At 51.4% G+C, this 13916-nt stretch overlaps 1 protein-coding gene across 1 annotated transcript in view; it reads right to left on the reverse strand.

The window, feature by feature from the left end:
• Positions 1–13916, reverse strand: part of NAE1 (NEDD8 activating enzyme E1 subunit 1) — a 53322-nt gene that overhangs the window by 25598 nt on the left and 13808 nt on the right. The window contains exons 4-7 of the mRNA XM_077450735.1: positions 12447–12477; positions 11085–11156; positions 9875–9954; positions 9298–9407 (exon numbers count right to left, since the gene is read on the reverse strand). Coding sequence (XP_077306861.1) covers positions 9298–9407; positions 9875–9954; positions 11085–11156; positions 12447–12477 — 293 coding nt within the window. The remainder of the gene's footprint in view (positions 1–9297; positions 9408–9874; positions 9955–11084; positions 11157–12446; positions 12478–13916) is intronic.

Raw genomic sequence — 13916 nt, forward strand, 5'->3', positions numbered from 1 at the left:
GTGACTCGACCATCTCACACTTATATAAGTAAAAGTATGTGAATCCCCAGAGGCTCGGATCACATATATGATCTGATGCATTTTGAAGTTCCTCCGATTCGCATGTGACCCAGACCAGCTTTATATATATATGGGGTCGGTTGCGTTGCCGTTCAGTTGCGATTTTAGGGTCACATTTGCATCCGAACCTCTGAATAGAAAGCGGTTCCAGACACCCTCCAAAACCTTGTGGGAGACCCTCCCAGAACAGGGTTTCATTTCTGGAATGGACATCCAACAAGCATAAATGGCGGCGATCGCGTCCACAAACGTTCGGCTGTTCAGAATATTTAAATGTGAACTCCGGGAAGAGTGATGGCTCTGCATTCATTATGACATCACTGTGCATTCCTCCAATGCCGGCGGAGAAAGGACCTACATTAGACTTGGTATGTGCCTCTAGCAGTCATTGCTCCTCAGAGATTACTCCGGGGGAGGGAGAAGCAGCCCAAGGAGCCAATCAGATGTTGTGTAGCAAATGTAGCATGCTGATAGGAGGAGAGAGAAGATAGGAGGAGAGAGAATGAGCTCATTGATGTGCCACTTCTCCTTTCACTGTCCGGTCACAGAGCGGGTAGGTGACCTGTAAGTGTGACTGAACTTCTGCAAAGAATAATTAGGTCTCCTACCCTGCCAGACAGGACAGTAGCAGAGCTGTGCAAATCTCAGAGCTGGATGGACAAACAAATCCAGTGGCAGCCAATACAGATCCTGTGTACAATATATATATATATCTGTGTGTATATAATATATATTATATCTCATCAGAGAATTTAGCTGCTTCTCCGGGGATCAGATTTTTCTCGGGTTATTTAAAGTAAACTCAGAAATATGACCGGCCGCCATTACTGAGCTCTGCGATAGTCTGCAGACTCCGCCCCCAATAATCCAAATCCATCGTCTTCTGTACCCCGGATCACCCTCCATGTAGTCTCCACATCACCCTCCATGTAGTCTCCACATCACCCTCCATGTAGTCTCCACATCACCCTCCATGTAGTCTCCACATCACCCTCCATGTAGTCTCCACATCACCCTCCATGTAGTCTCCACATCACCCTCCATGTAGTCTCCACATCACCCTCCATGTAGTCTCTCCACATCACCCTCCATGTAGTCTCTCCACATCACCCTCCATGTAGTCTCTCCACATCACCCTCCATGTAGTCTCTCCACATCACCCTCCATGTAGTCTCTCCACATCACCCTCCATGCAGTCTCTCCACATCACCCTCCATGTAGTCTCTCCACATCACCCTCCATGTAGTCTCTCCACATCACCCTCCATGTAGTCTCTCCACATCACCCTCCATGTAGTCTCTCCACATCACCCTCCATGTAGTCTCCACATCACCCTCCATGTGGTCTCCACATCACCCTCCATGTGGTCTCCACATCACCCTCCATGTAGTCTCTCCACATCACCCTCCATGTGGTCTCCACATCACCCTCCATGTGGTCTCCACATCACCCTCCATGTAGTCTCTCCACATCACCCTCCATGTGGTCTCCACATCACCCTCCATGTGGTCTCCACATCACCCTCCATGTAGTCTCCACATCACCCTCCATGTAGTCTCTCCACATCACCTTCCATGTAGTCTCCACATCACCCTCCATGTAGTCTCCACATCACCCTCCATGTAGTCTCTCCATATCACCCTCCATGTAGTCTCTCCATATCACCCTCCATGTAGTCTCTCCATATCACCCTCCATGTAGTCTCTCCATATCACCCTCCATGTAGTCTCCACATCACCCTCCATGTGGTCTCCACATCACCCTCCATGTAGTCTCCACATCACCCTCCATGTAGTCTCCACATCACCCTCCATGTAGTCTCTCCACATCACCCTCCATGTAGTCTCCACATCACCCTCCATGTAGTCTCTCCACATCACCCTCCATGCAGTCTCTCCACATCACCCTCCATGTAGTCTCTCCACATCACCCTCCATGTAGTCTCTCCACATCACCCTCCATGTGGTCTCCACATCACCCTCCATGTGGTCTCCACATCACCCTCCATGTGGTCTCCACATCACCCTCCATGTAGTCTCTCCACATCACCCTCCATGTAGTCTCCACATCACCCTCCATGTGGTCTCCACATCACCCTCCATGTGGTCTCCACATCACCCTCCATGTAGTCTCCACATCACCCTCCATGTAGTCTCTCCACATCACCTTCCATGTAGTCTCCACATCACCCTCCATGTAGTCTCCACATCACCCTCCATGTAGTCTCTCCATATCACCCTCCATGTAGTCTCTCCATATCACCCTCCATGTAGTCTCTCCATATCACCCTCCATGTAGTCTCTCCATATCACCCTCCATGTAGTCTCCACATCACCCTCCATGTGGTCTCCACATCACCCTCCATGTAGTCTCCACATCACCCTCCATGTAGTCTCCACATCACCCTCCATGTAGTCTCCACATCACCCTCCATGTAGTCTCTCCACATCACCCTCCATGTAGTCTCCACATCACCCTCCATGTGGTCTCCACATCACCCTCCATGTGGTCTCCACATCACCCTCCATGTAGTCTCCACATCACCCTCCATGTAGTCTCCACATCACCCTCCATGTGGTCTCCACATCACCCTCCATGTAGTCTCCACATCACCCTCCATGTAGTCTCCACATCACCCTCCATGTGGTCTCCACATCACCCTCCATGTAGTCTCTCCACATCACCCTCCATGTGGTCTCCACATCACCCTCCATGTGGTCTCCACATCACCCTCCATGTGGTCTCCACATCACCCTCCATGTAGTCTCCACATCACCCTCCATGTAGTCTCCACATCACCCTCCATGTAGTCTCTCCACATCACCCTCCATGTAGTCTCCACATCACCCTCCATGTAGTCTCCACATCACCCTCCATGTAGTCTCCACATCACCCTCCATGTAGTCTCCACATCACCCTCCATGTAGTCTCTCCACATCACCCTCCATGTAGTCTCTCCACATCACCCTCCATGTAGTCTCTCCACATCACCCTCCATGTAGTCTCTCCACATCACCCTCCATGTAGTCTCTCCACATCACCCTCCATGTAGTCTCCACATCACCCTCCATGTAGTCTCCACATCACCCTCCATGTAGTCTCTCCACATCACCCTCCATGTAGTCTCCACATCACCCTCCATGTAGTCTCTCCACATCACCCTCCATGTAGTCTCCACATCACCCTCCATGTAGTCTCCACATCACCCTCCATGTAGTCTCCACATCACCTTCCATGTAGTCTCCACATCACCCTCCATGTAGTCTCCACATCACCCTCCATGTAGTCTCCACATCACCCTCCATGTAGTCTCCACATCACCCTCCATGTGGTCTCCACATCACCCTCCATGTGGTCTCCACATCACCCTCCATGTAGTCTCCACATCACCCTCCATGTAGTCTCCACATCACCCTCCATGTAGTCTCTCCACATCACCCTCCATGTAGTCTCTCCACATCACCCTCCATGTAGTCTCCACATCACCCTCCATGTAGTCTCTCCACATCACCCTCCATGTAGTCTCTCCACATCACCCTCCATGCAGTCTCTCCACATCACCCTCCATGTAGTCTCTCCACATCACCCTCCATGTAGTCTCTCCACATCACCCTCCATGTAGTCTCTCCACATCACCCTCCATGTAGTCTCCACATCACCCTCCATGTGGTCTCCACATCACCCTCCATGTGGTCTCCACATCACCCTCCATGTAGTCTCTCCACATCACCCTCCATGTAGTCTCCACATCACCCTCCATGTGGTCTCCACATCACCCTCCATGTGGTCTCCACATCACCCTCCATGTAGTCTCTCCACATCACCCTCCATGTAGTCTCCACATCACCCTCCATGTAGTCTCCACATCACCCTCCATGTAGTCTCCACATCACCCTCCATGTAGTCTCTCCACATCACCCTCCATGTAGTCTCTCCACATCACCCTCCATGTAGTCTCTCCACATCACCCTCCATGTAGTCTCTCCACATCACCCTCCATGTAGTCTCTCCACATCACCCTCCATGTAGTCTCTCCACATCACCCTCCATGTAGTCTCCACATCACCCTCCATGTAGTCTCTCCATATCACCCTCCATGTAGTCTCCACATCACCCTCCATGTAGTCTCTCCACATCACCCTCCATGTAGTCTCCACATCACCCTCCATGTAGTCTCCACATCACCCTCCATGTAGTCTCCACATCACCCTCCATGTAGTCTCCACATCACCCTCCATGTAGTCTCCACATCACCCTCCATGTAGTCTCCACATCACCCTCCATGTAGTCTCCACATCACCCTCCATGTAGTCTCCACATCACCCTCCATGTGGTCTCCACATCACCCTCCATGTGGTCTCCACATCACCCTCCATGTAGTCTCTCCACATCACCCTCCATGTAGTCTCTCCACATCACCCTCCATGTAGTCTCCACATCACCCTCCATGTGGTCTCCACATCACCCTCCATGTGGTCTCCACATCACCCTCCATGTAGTCTCTCCACATCACCCTCCATGTAGTCTCCACATCACCCTCCATGTAGTCTCCACATCACCCTCCATGTAGTCTCCACATCACCCTCCATGTAGTCTCCACATCACCCTCCATGTAGTCTCTCCACATCACCCTCCATGTAGTCTCTCCACATCACCCTCCATGTAGTCTCTCCACATCACCCTCCATGTAGTCTCCACATCACCCTCCATGTGGTCTCCACATCACCCTCCATGTGGTCTCCACATCACCCTCCATGTGGTCTCCACATCACCCTCCATGTGGTCTCCACATCACCCTCCATGTAGTCTCTCCACATCACCCTCCATGTAGTCTCCACATCACCCTCCATGTAGTCTCCACATCACCCTCCATGTAGTCTCCACATCACCCTCCATGTAGTCTCCACATCACCCTCCATGTATTCTCCACATCACCCTCCATGTAGTCTCCACATCACCCTCCATGTAGTCTCTCCACATCACCCTCCATGTAGTCTCCACATCACCCTCCATGTAGTCTCCACATCACCCTCCATGTAGTCTCTCCACATCACCCTCCATGTAGTCTCCACATCACCCTCCATGTAGTCTCCACATCACCCTCCATGTAGTCTCCACATCACCCTCCATGTAGTCTCCACATCACCCTCCATGTAGTCTCCACATCACCCTCCATGTAGTCTCCACATCACCCTCCATGTAGTCTCCACATCACCCTCCATGTGGTCTCCACATCACCCTCCATGTGGTCTCCACATCACCCTCCATGTAGTCTCTCCACATCACCCTCCATGTAGTCTCCACATCACCCTCCATGTAGTCTCCACATCACCCTCCATGTAGTCTCCACATCACCCTCCATGTAGTCTCCACATCACCCTCCATGTAGTCTCTCCACATCACCCTCCATGTAGTCTCTCCACATCACCCTCCATGTAGTCTCTCCACATCACCCTCCATGTAGTCTCTCCACATCACCCTCCATGTGGTCTCCACATCACCCTCCATGTGGTCTCCACATCACCCTCCATGTGGTCTCCACATCACCCTCCATGTGGTCTCCACATCACCCTCCATGTAGTCTCCACATCACCCTCCATGTAGTCTCCACATCACCCTCCATGTAGTCTCCACATCACCCTCCATGTAGTCTCCACATCACCCTCCATGTAGTCTCTCCACATCACCCTCCATGTAGTCTCCACATCACCCTCCATGTAGTCTCCACATCACCCTCCATGTAGTCTCTCCACATCACCCTCCATGTGGTCTCCACATCACCCTCCATGTAGTCTCCACATCACCCTCCATGTAGTCTCCACATCACCCTCCATGTAGTCTCCACATCACCCTCCATGTAGTCTCCACATCACCCTCCATGTAGTCTCCACATCACCCTCCATGTAGTCTCTCCACATCACCCTCCATGTAGTCTCCACATCACCCTCCATGTAGTCTCCACATCACCCTCCATGTAGTCTCTCCACATCACCCTCCATGTAGTCTCTCCACATCACCCTCCATGTAGTCTCCACATCACCCTCCATGTAGTCTCTCCACATCACCCTCCATGTAGTCTCTCCACATCACCCTCCATGTAGTCTCTCCACATCACCCTCCATGTAGTCTCCACATCACCCTCCATGTGGTCTCCACATCACCCTCCATGTGGTCTCCACATCACCCTCCATGTAGTCTCTCCACATCACCCTCCATGTAGTCTCCACATCACCCTCCATGTAGTCTCCACATCACCCTCCATGTAGTCTCCACATCACCCTCCATGTAGTCTCCACATCACCCTCCATGTAGTCTCTCCACATCACCCTCCATGTAGTCTCCACATCACCCTCCATGTAGTCTCCACATCACCCTCCATGTAGTCTCCACATCACCCTCCATGTAGTCTCCACATCACCCTCCATGTAGTCTCCACATCACCCTCCATGTAGTCTCTCCACATCACCCTCCATGTAGTCTCCACATCACCCTCCATGTAGTCTCTCCACATCACCCTCCATGTAGTCTCTCCACATCACCCTCCATGTAGTCTCCACATCACCCTCCATGTAGTCTCTCCACATCACCCTCCATGTAGTCTCTCCACATCACCCTCCATGTAGTCTCTCCACATCACCCTCCATGTAGTCTCCACATCACCCTCCATGTAGTCTCCACATCACCCTCCATGTAGTCTCCACATCACCCTCCATGTAGTCTCTCCACATCACCCTCCATGTAGTCTCTCCACATCACCCTCCATGTAGTCTCTCCACATCACCCTCCATGTAGTCTCTCCACATCACCCTCCATGTAGTCTCCACATCACCCTCCATGTAGTCTCCACATCACCCTCCATGTAGTCTCCACATCACCCTCCATGTAGTCTCCACATCACCCTCCATGTAGTCTCTCCATATCACCCTCCATGTAGTCTCCACATCACCCTCCATGTAGTCTCCACATCACCCTCCATGTAGTCTCTCCATATCACCCTCCATGTAGTCTCTCCACATCACCCTCCATGTGGTCTCCACATCACCCTCCATGTGGTCTCCACATCACCCTCCATGTAGTCTCCACATCACCCTCCATGTAGTCTCCACATCACCCTCCATGTAGTCTCTCCACATCACCCTCCATGTAGTCTCCACATCACCCTCCATGTAGTCTCCACATCACCCTCCATGTAGTCTCCACATCACCCTCCATGTAGTCTCCACATCACCCTCCATGTAGTCTCCACATCACCCTCCATGTAGTCTCTCCACATCACCCTCCATGTAGTCTCTCCATATCACCCTCCATGTAGTCTCCACATCACCCTCCATGTAGTCTCCACATCACCCTCCATGTAGTCTCTCCATATCACCCTCCATGTAGTCTCCACATCACCCTCCATGTAGTCTCCACATCACCCTCAATGTAGTCTCCACATCACCCTCCATGTAGTCTCTCCATATCACCCTCCATGTAGTCTCCATATCACCCTCCATGTAGTCTCCACATCACCCTCCATGTAGTCTCCACATCACCCTCCATGTAGTCTCCACATCACCCTCCATGTAGTCTCTCCATATCACCCTCCATGTAGTCTCTCCATATCACCCTCCATGTAGTCTCTCCATATCACCCTCCATGTAGTCTCCACATCACCCTCCATGTAGTCTCTCCACATCACCCTCAATGTAGTCTCCACATCACCCTCAATGTAGTCTCCACATCACCCTCCATGTAGTCTCTCCATATCACCCTCCATGTAGTCTCCACATCACCCTCCATGTAGTCTCCACATCACCCTCCATGTAGTCTCCACATCACCCTCCATGTAGTCTCCACATCACCCTCCATGTAGTCTCCACATCACCCTCCATGTAGTCTCCACATCACCCTCCATGTAGTCTCTCCACATCACCCTCCATGTAGTCTCTCCATATCACCCTCCATGTAGTCTCCACATCACCCTCCATGTAGTCTCTCCACATCACCCTCCATGTAGTCTCCACATCACCCTCCATGTAGTCTCCACATCACCCTCCATGTAGTCTCTCCACATCACCCTCCATGTAGTCTCTCCACATCACCCTCCATGTAGTCTCTCCACATCACCCTCCATGTAGTCTCTCCACATCACCCTCCATGTAGTCTCTCCACATCACCCTCCATGTAGTCTCCACATCACCCTCCATGTAGTCTCCACATCACCCTCCATGTAGTCTCCACATCACCCTCCATGTAGTCTCTCCATATCACCCTCCATGTAGTCTCTCCATATCACCCTCCATGTAGTCTCCACATCACCCTCCATGTAGTCTCCACATCACCCTCCATGTAGTCTCCACATCACCCTCCATGTAGTCTCCACATCACCCTCCATGTAGTCTCTCCATATCACCCTCCATGTAGTCTCTCCATATCACCCTCCATGTAGTCTCCACATCACCCTCCATGTAGTCTCCACATCACCCTCCATGTAGTCTCTCCACATCACCCTCAATGTAGTCTCCACATCACCCTCCATGTAGTCTCTCCATATCACCCTCCATGTAGTCTCCACATCACCCTCCATGTAGTCTCCACATCACCCTCCATGTAGTCTCCACATCACCCTCCATGTAGTCTCCACATCACCCTCCATGTAGTCTCCACATCACCCTCCATGTAGTCTCCACATCACCCTCCATGTAGTCTCCACATCACCCTCCATGTAGTCTCTCCATATCACCCTCCATGTAGTCTCTCCATATCACCCTCCATGTAGTCTCTCCATATCACCCTCCATGTGGTCTCTCCACATCACCCTCCATGTGGTCTCCACATCACCCTCCATGTGGTCTCCACATCACCCTCCATGTAGTCTCCACATCACCCTCCATGTGGTCTCCACATCACCCTCCATGTGGTCTCCACATCACCCTCCATGTAGTCTCCAGAACACCCTCCATGTAGTCTCCACATCACCCTCCATGTAGTCTCCACATCACCCTCCATGTAGTCTCCACATCACCCTCCATGTAGTCTCCACAACACCCTCCATGTAGTCTCCACAACACCCTCCATGTAGTCTCTCCATATCACCCTCCATGTGGTCTCCATATCACCCTCCATGTAGTCTCCATAACACCCTCCATGTGGTCTCCATATCACCCTCCATGTAGTCTCTATATCACCCTCCATAACACCCTCCATGTGGTCTCCATATCACCCTCCATGTGGTCGGCAGTGTTTTGTACTCACCGGTATGCTCTTTAACCACAACTCTCATGTATCCTACAAAGCCGTACGCTCGGCAAATCAGAAGCGGGATATTGGCGTTCCACAGCGTCTCGGCCAGACTCAGCAATGTGCTGGAAGAAAGAAGTGGAGAGAGACATGAAGGGGAGCGGAAATCCCCCGCCGTACACAGGAGGTCATCGGCACCTGAACTACCCAAAGCAGCCAATCACAGCGCACTTGTGGTAGTTGAGGGCAATCAGGTTAATAGAAGACGATTTCTGATTGGGTGATACAGATTGCAGAACACATGCTCATTCATGTCCATGTAAAGATCCCCCCCAGACACCCCCATGTCAGCTGTGGGGGGTAGGGGGAGTGGTGACATCACTCTCTCTGACATGTGACAGCCTGGTGATTGGCCGCTATGCCCATCACATGGGGAGGTCACGAGTTCCCCCAATAATGGGGTATTTTGCAGCAGCTGAAGCAGCGCTGGGAGCGCTGGCAATGTGACTATATGGGGGGGTTGGGGGGCCCCTTTACCTCACCCTGGCAGTAAGTGGCCGCGTGTTTCTCATGGCTGACATTACAGACTTACCTCTCCGGTAACTGAGTGGCGATCACTAAAGTAAATTTGTTGAAGAAAGACGGGTCGGTGTCCAGAAGTTGTTCTGGATGCTAAAAAACAAAAGACGTTGTTATTGGTCAGAAGGAATTCGGCTTTTGCTGCAACATTCACTATCAATACAAAGATGTCCAATGCAAAACGTTTTTTTTCTGCCACTAGATGTCCTCAGCCTGATCGGCCAGCATCATTCAACCCACTTCCTCTGAGCCCAGGTCGTCCTGGACCCTCCCCCCGCCTGTGACTGGACAGTGAAGTGAAATCAGCACAGTGATGATCTCATCTCTCCGTCTTCTCCTCCAATCAGCATAATCCTTGTCAGCACATGAGCTGACTGATCTCCCCATACAGAGCCTGCAGGAGGGCGCTGGAGGGTCAAACTCCGCAACTCACACGGCTCATAGAGAAGCTTTTATATGGATTTCATGTCTGCCTATAATTCATTGTTACATCAACCTACCTACCTACCTACCTCAGGAGGAATCCGCCATTATTGGAGGTGCTCAGATCTGAATGAGCTGCTCCTACCCGGGACATCCTACTATGGAATACAAGCTTCAACCAGGAGCTAATCACCCAGGCTCCTCATCTCACTATGGGGGGGGGCAACACACAGAATGATCAGTGAGAAGGAAGATCCGGTGTCCGTGTTTTCCGAGTACCAGATCACGAGCGATGATCCCACTCCAGGTCCAGTGTCAGCTCTGCGTGTTCTCCATACAACTGGGCGGTGGAGTGGGGGGGGGGCAAACAAACCCCCCCCCCACTTGCCCCATCGGTGGTGGGGATCAGAGGGCACATCGGGCGGGGGACAGGCTACAGCGGGCATCTCTCCTCCTTGGCGTTCAATAGGATCGCCTGACCTTTTAGCCAATCGGGAAAGGGGTAACAGATCCGCCCTTCCTGATTGGTGGAGAGGCGATTCAGTGTTAGAAAAGAGAATATTCATTTGCTTTTCCGAGCGCGATGCTCTGCAGCCTGTGCCCACACTATGTTGAAGTCTATTAGAGCTCTAATCAGGTGCTAAAAACACCCCCGCCACTGTAATTCAGGTGCCCAAAAAGGGGCGGGACGCCTGAATAGGGGGTGGCTGCGGCAGCCATGGATAGAATGGTGCAATGTATGAATCTACCCATTACCATATAGGGGTGTGGCCTGCAACCGGCGCCATTCCGGTACAAACCTGAGACACGAAGTTCCCCGTCACGTCTTCATTCAACTCCTGCAACAGCTCCGTGGCCGTCTCCGCCCGACTCTGACAACAGAAGAGCAAAGATCACATATTAGAGAACAAAAATCACATGATTGGTTGCCTATCAGGTCAAAGGTCAGAAGGAGGTCATCTGCAGGTCACACAAACCCACCAATGACCTGATAATATTCTAGGTGAAGGGATAAGGATTGGCTGATTGAGGATGGAGTCTCCTCCCACCAAGACATCCATTGGCCACCGCCAGGCGGCTCAGTGTGAGTGAATGCCGACATCCTCCAATCACAACCACCAGAAATCTCAGTAGCTGCAAATCTGAGACAGACGCAATCAGCACCATGTGACAAACGTACTGCGAAGTAGAAGGCGGGGCCAATATATGCCGCCTCCCCATTAACGCCCCAAATGGATCCAAATCCCAATTCCTCCGAGTTATCAATGCAAATCCCTATTCTTGGTGTAAATGTGCGGCTGAACTCCCCTCCCCCCCATAACAGAGCGAATGGATGGAAGGCTGCCGGTGAACACCCCTCCCCCCCATAACAGAGCGAATGGATGGAAGGCTGCCGGTGAACACCCCTCCCCCCCAACAGAGCAATGCATGGAAGGCTGCGGGTGAACTCCCCTCCCCCCCCAACAGAGCGAATGGATGGAAGGCTGCCAGTGAACACCCCTCCCCCCCCAACAGAGCGAATGGATGGAAGGCTGCCGGTGAACACCCCTCCCCCCCAACAGAGCGATGCATGGAAGGCTGCCGGTGAACTCCCCTCCCCCCCAACAGAGCGAATGGATGGAAGGCTGCCGGTGAACTCCCCTCCCCCCCATAACAGAGCGAATGGATGGAAGGCTGCCGGTGAACACCCCTCCCCCCCAACAGAGCGATGCATGGAAGGCTGCGGGTGAACTCCCCCCCCCCCCCCCCCAACAGAGCGATGGGTGGAAGGCTGTGGGTGAACTCCCCTCCCCCCATAACAGAGTGATAGGTGGAAGGCTGCCGGTGATGTCACCACTCTGAGTGGTGTTTGTGAAGAGCTGTGTCATTTCAGCCCCTCAGCTCATGCTTTCTGAAAGCTCAGACACACAGTATAAATGCTGGACCTTGCATGGATGTAGAGAGGGAAGATAAAAAGGTACAACTTATGTAGAAGGATTTGTCTCATCTCTGTGTGTCACCCGAGGCCGGTCACTGCACAGGGCGGATATGGAGGGATTACACCCACTTTACATTGTGAATTACACTGAAATGTATGGAGGGAATCCAGAGGCAGCTTTTCCTTCTACTTCACATTTCCCGGCAATCACCGCCACAAAGAACCCCAAGTCACTTCCACTTACCTTCCCGATATTACTTCTGGTGAGGAAGAAACTGCGGAGAGAAACAAAATCATTCGTTTTACAACTTCCATAAATCAGCTTCTGACACCCTGACTTCCCAGCTCCACCTCTCCGAGTTGCAGGCTCCACCCACCCAGGGTTTCCGGCTCCACCTAATCCGAGTTCCCAGCTCCACCCAGCCAGGGTTCCCGGCTCCACCCAGCCAGGGTTCCCGGCTCCACCCAGCCAGGGTTCCCGGCTCCACCTGATCCGAGTTCCCAGCTCCACCCCCCCAGGGTTCCCGGCTCCACCCAGCCAGGGTTCCCGGCTCCACCCAGCCAGGGTTCCCGGCTCCACCTGATCCGAGTTCCCAGCTCCACCCACCCAGTGTTCCCAGCTCTACCCACTGAGTTCCTGGTTCCACCCACTGCAGTTTCTATCAATTTGCATTCCTTTTACACCCTTTGCACATTCATTTTTCTGTACATTATGCAGCAGGAGGAGTAAAACTTCATGGCCACAGGGGTCGCCTGGGGGGAGGAGCTATGAATTCAATAACTGAATATGTATCTGCACTGCCACATAATACGGAGGAAGTCTGTGGCAATCATTATATATGGTTTCAAGATAAAATCTGATGAAACAAAGCAGAATTGTTCCTTCCTTTCTGGAGAATAATGAAGACGTGACGAGTCAAAGGAGCCAACTTCCCTAAACTACGACCCTTACTAGAAGGCATAAATTGGGATAAAATCTTAGGAACAAAGAACGCGGAGGAGAGATGGGTTTGCTTTAAGAGCATATTAAATAAGGGCATTAGCCAATGCATCCCATTGGGTAATACATTTAAAAGAGCGAACAAAAGTCCTGAATGGCTTAACTCCAATGTAAAAATGCATATAAAAGCAAAGGAGAAGAACTTCAAAAAATACAAGGCTGAGGGATCATCATCAGCATTCAGACTTTACAAAGAATGCAACAAGAAATGTAAGGGGGTAATAAGGACGGCTAAGATAGAACATGACAGACACATAGCGGAGGAGAGCAAAAAAAAAATCCCAAGAAATTCTTTATGTATATAAACAGTAAAAAAGGGAGGACAGACCATTTTGGTCCCATAAAGAATGAGGAAGAACATCTGATTACGAAGGATGGGGAGATGGAGAAGGCATTGAATTTATTCTTCTCCTCAGTCTTCACGAGGGAATTGGAGGGATTCAGTAACCAAAACTTCAGTGTTTATCCTCCATTACACATCACAGGAAGCCCCTCCATGGTTAACAGAGGACAGAATTAAAATTAGACTTGGGAAACTTAACATTAATAAAACACCGGGACCAGATGGTTTGCACCCGAGGGAACTTAGGGAACTCAGTCAAGTAATTGCCAGACTATTGTTCCTAATTTTTACTGACAGTCTACTGACTGGAATGGTACCAGCTGATTGGAGAAAAGCCAATGTGGCACCAATATTTAAAAATAGCCCAAAAT

The sequence above is a fragment of the Lithobates pipiens genome, unplaced genomic scaffold (genome assembly GCF_037356315.1).
Source record: "Lithobates pipiens isolate NorthernLeopardFrog02 unplaced genomic scaffold, aLitPip1_a1.2 Scaffold_10, whole genome shotgun sequence".
NCBI classification, from domain to species: domain Eukaryota; kingdom Metazoa; phylum Chordata; class Amphibia; order Anura; family Ranidae; genus Lithobates; species Lithobates pipiens.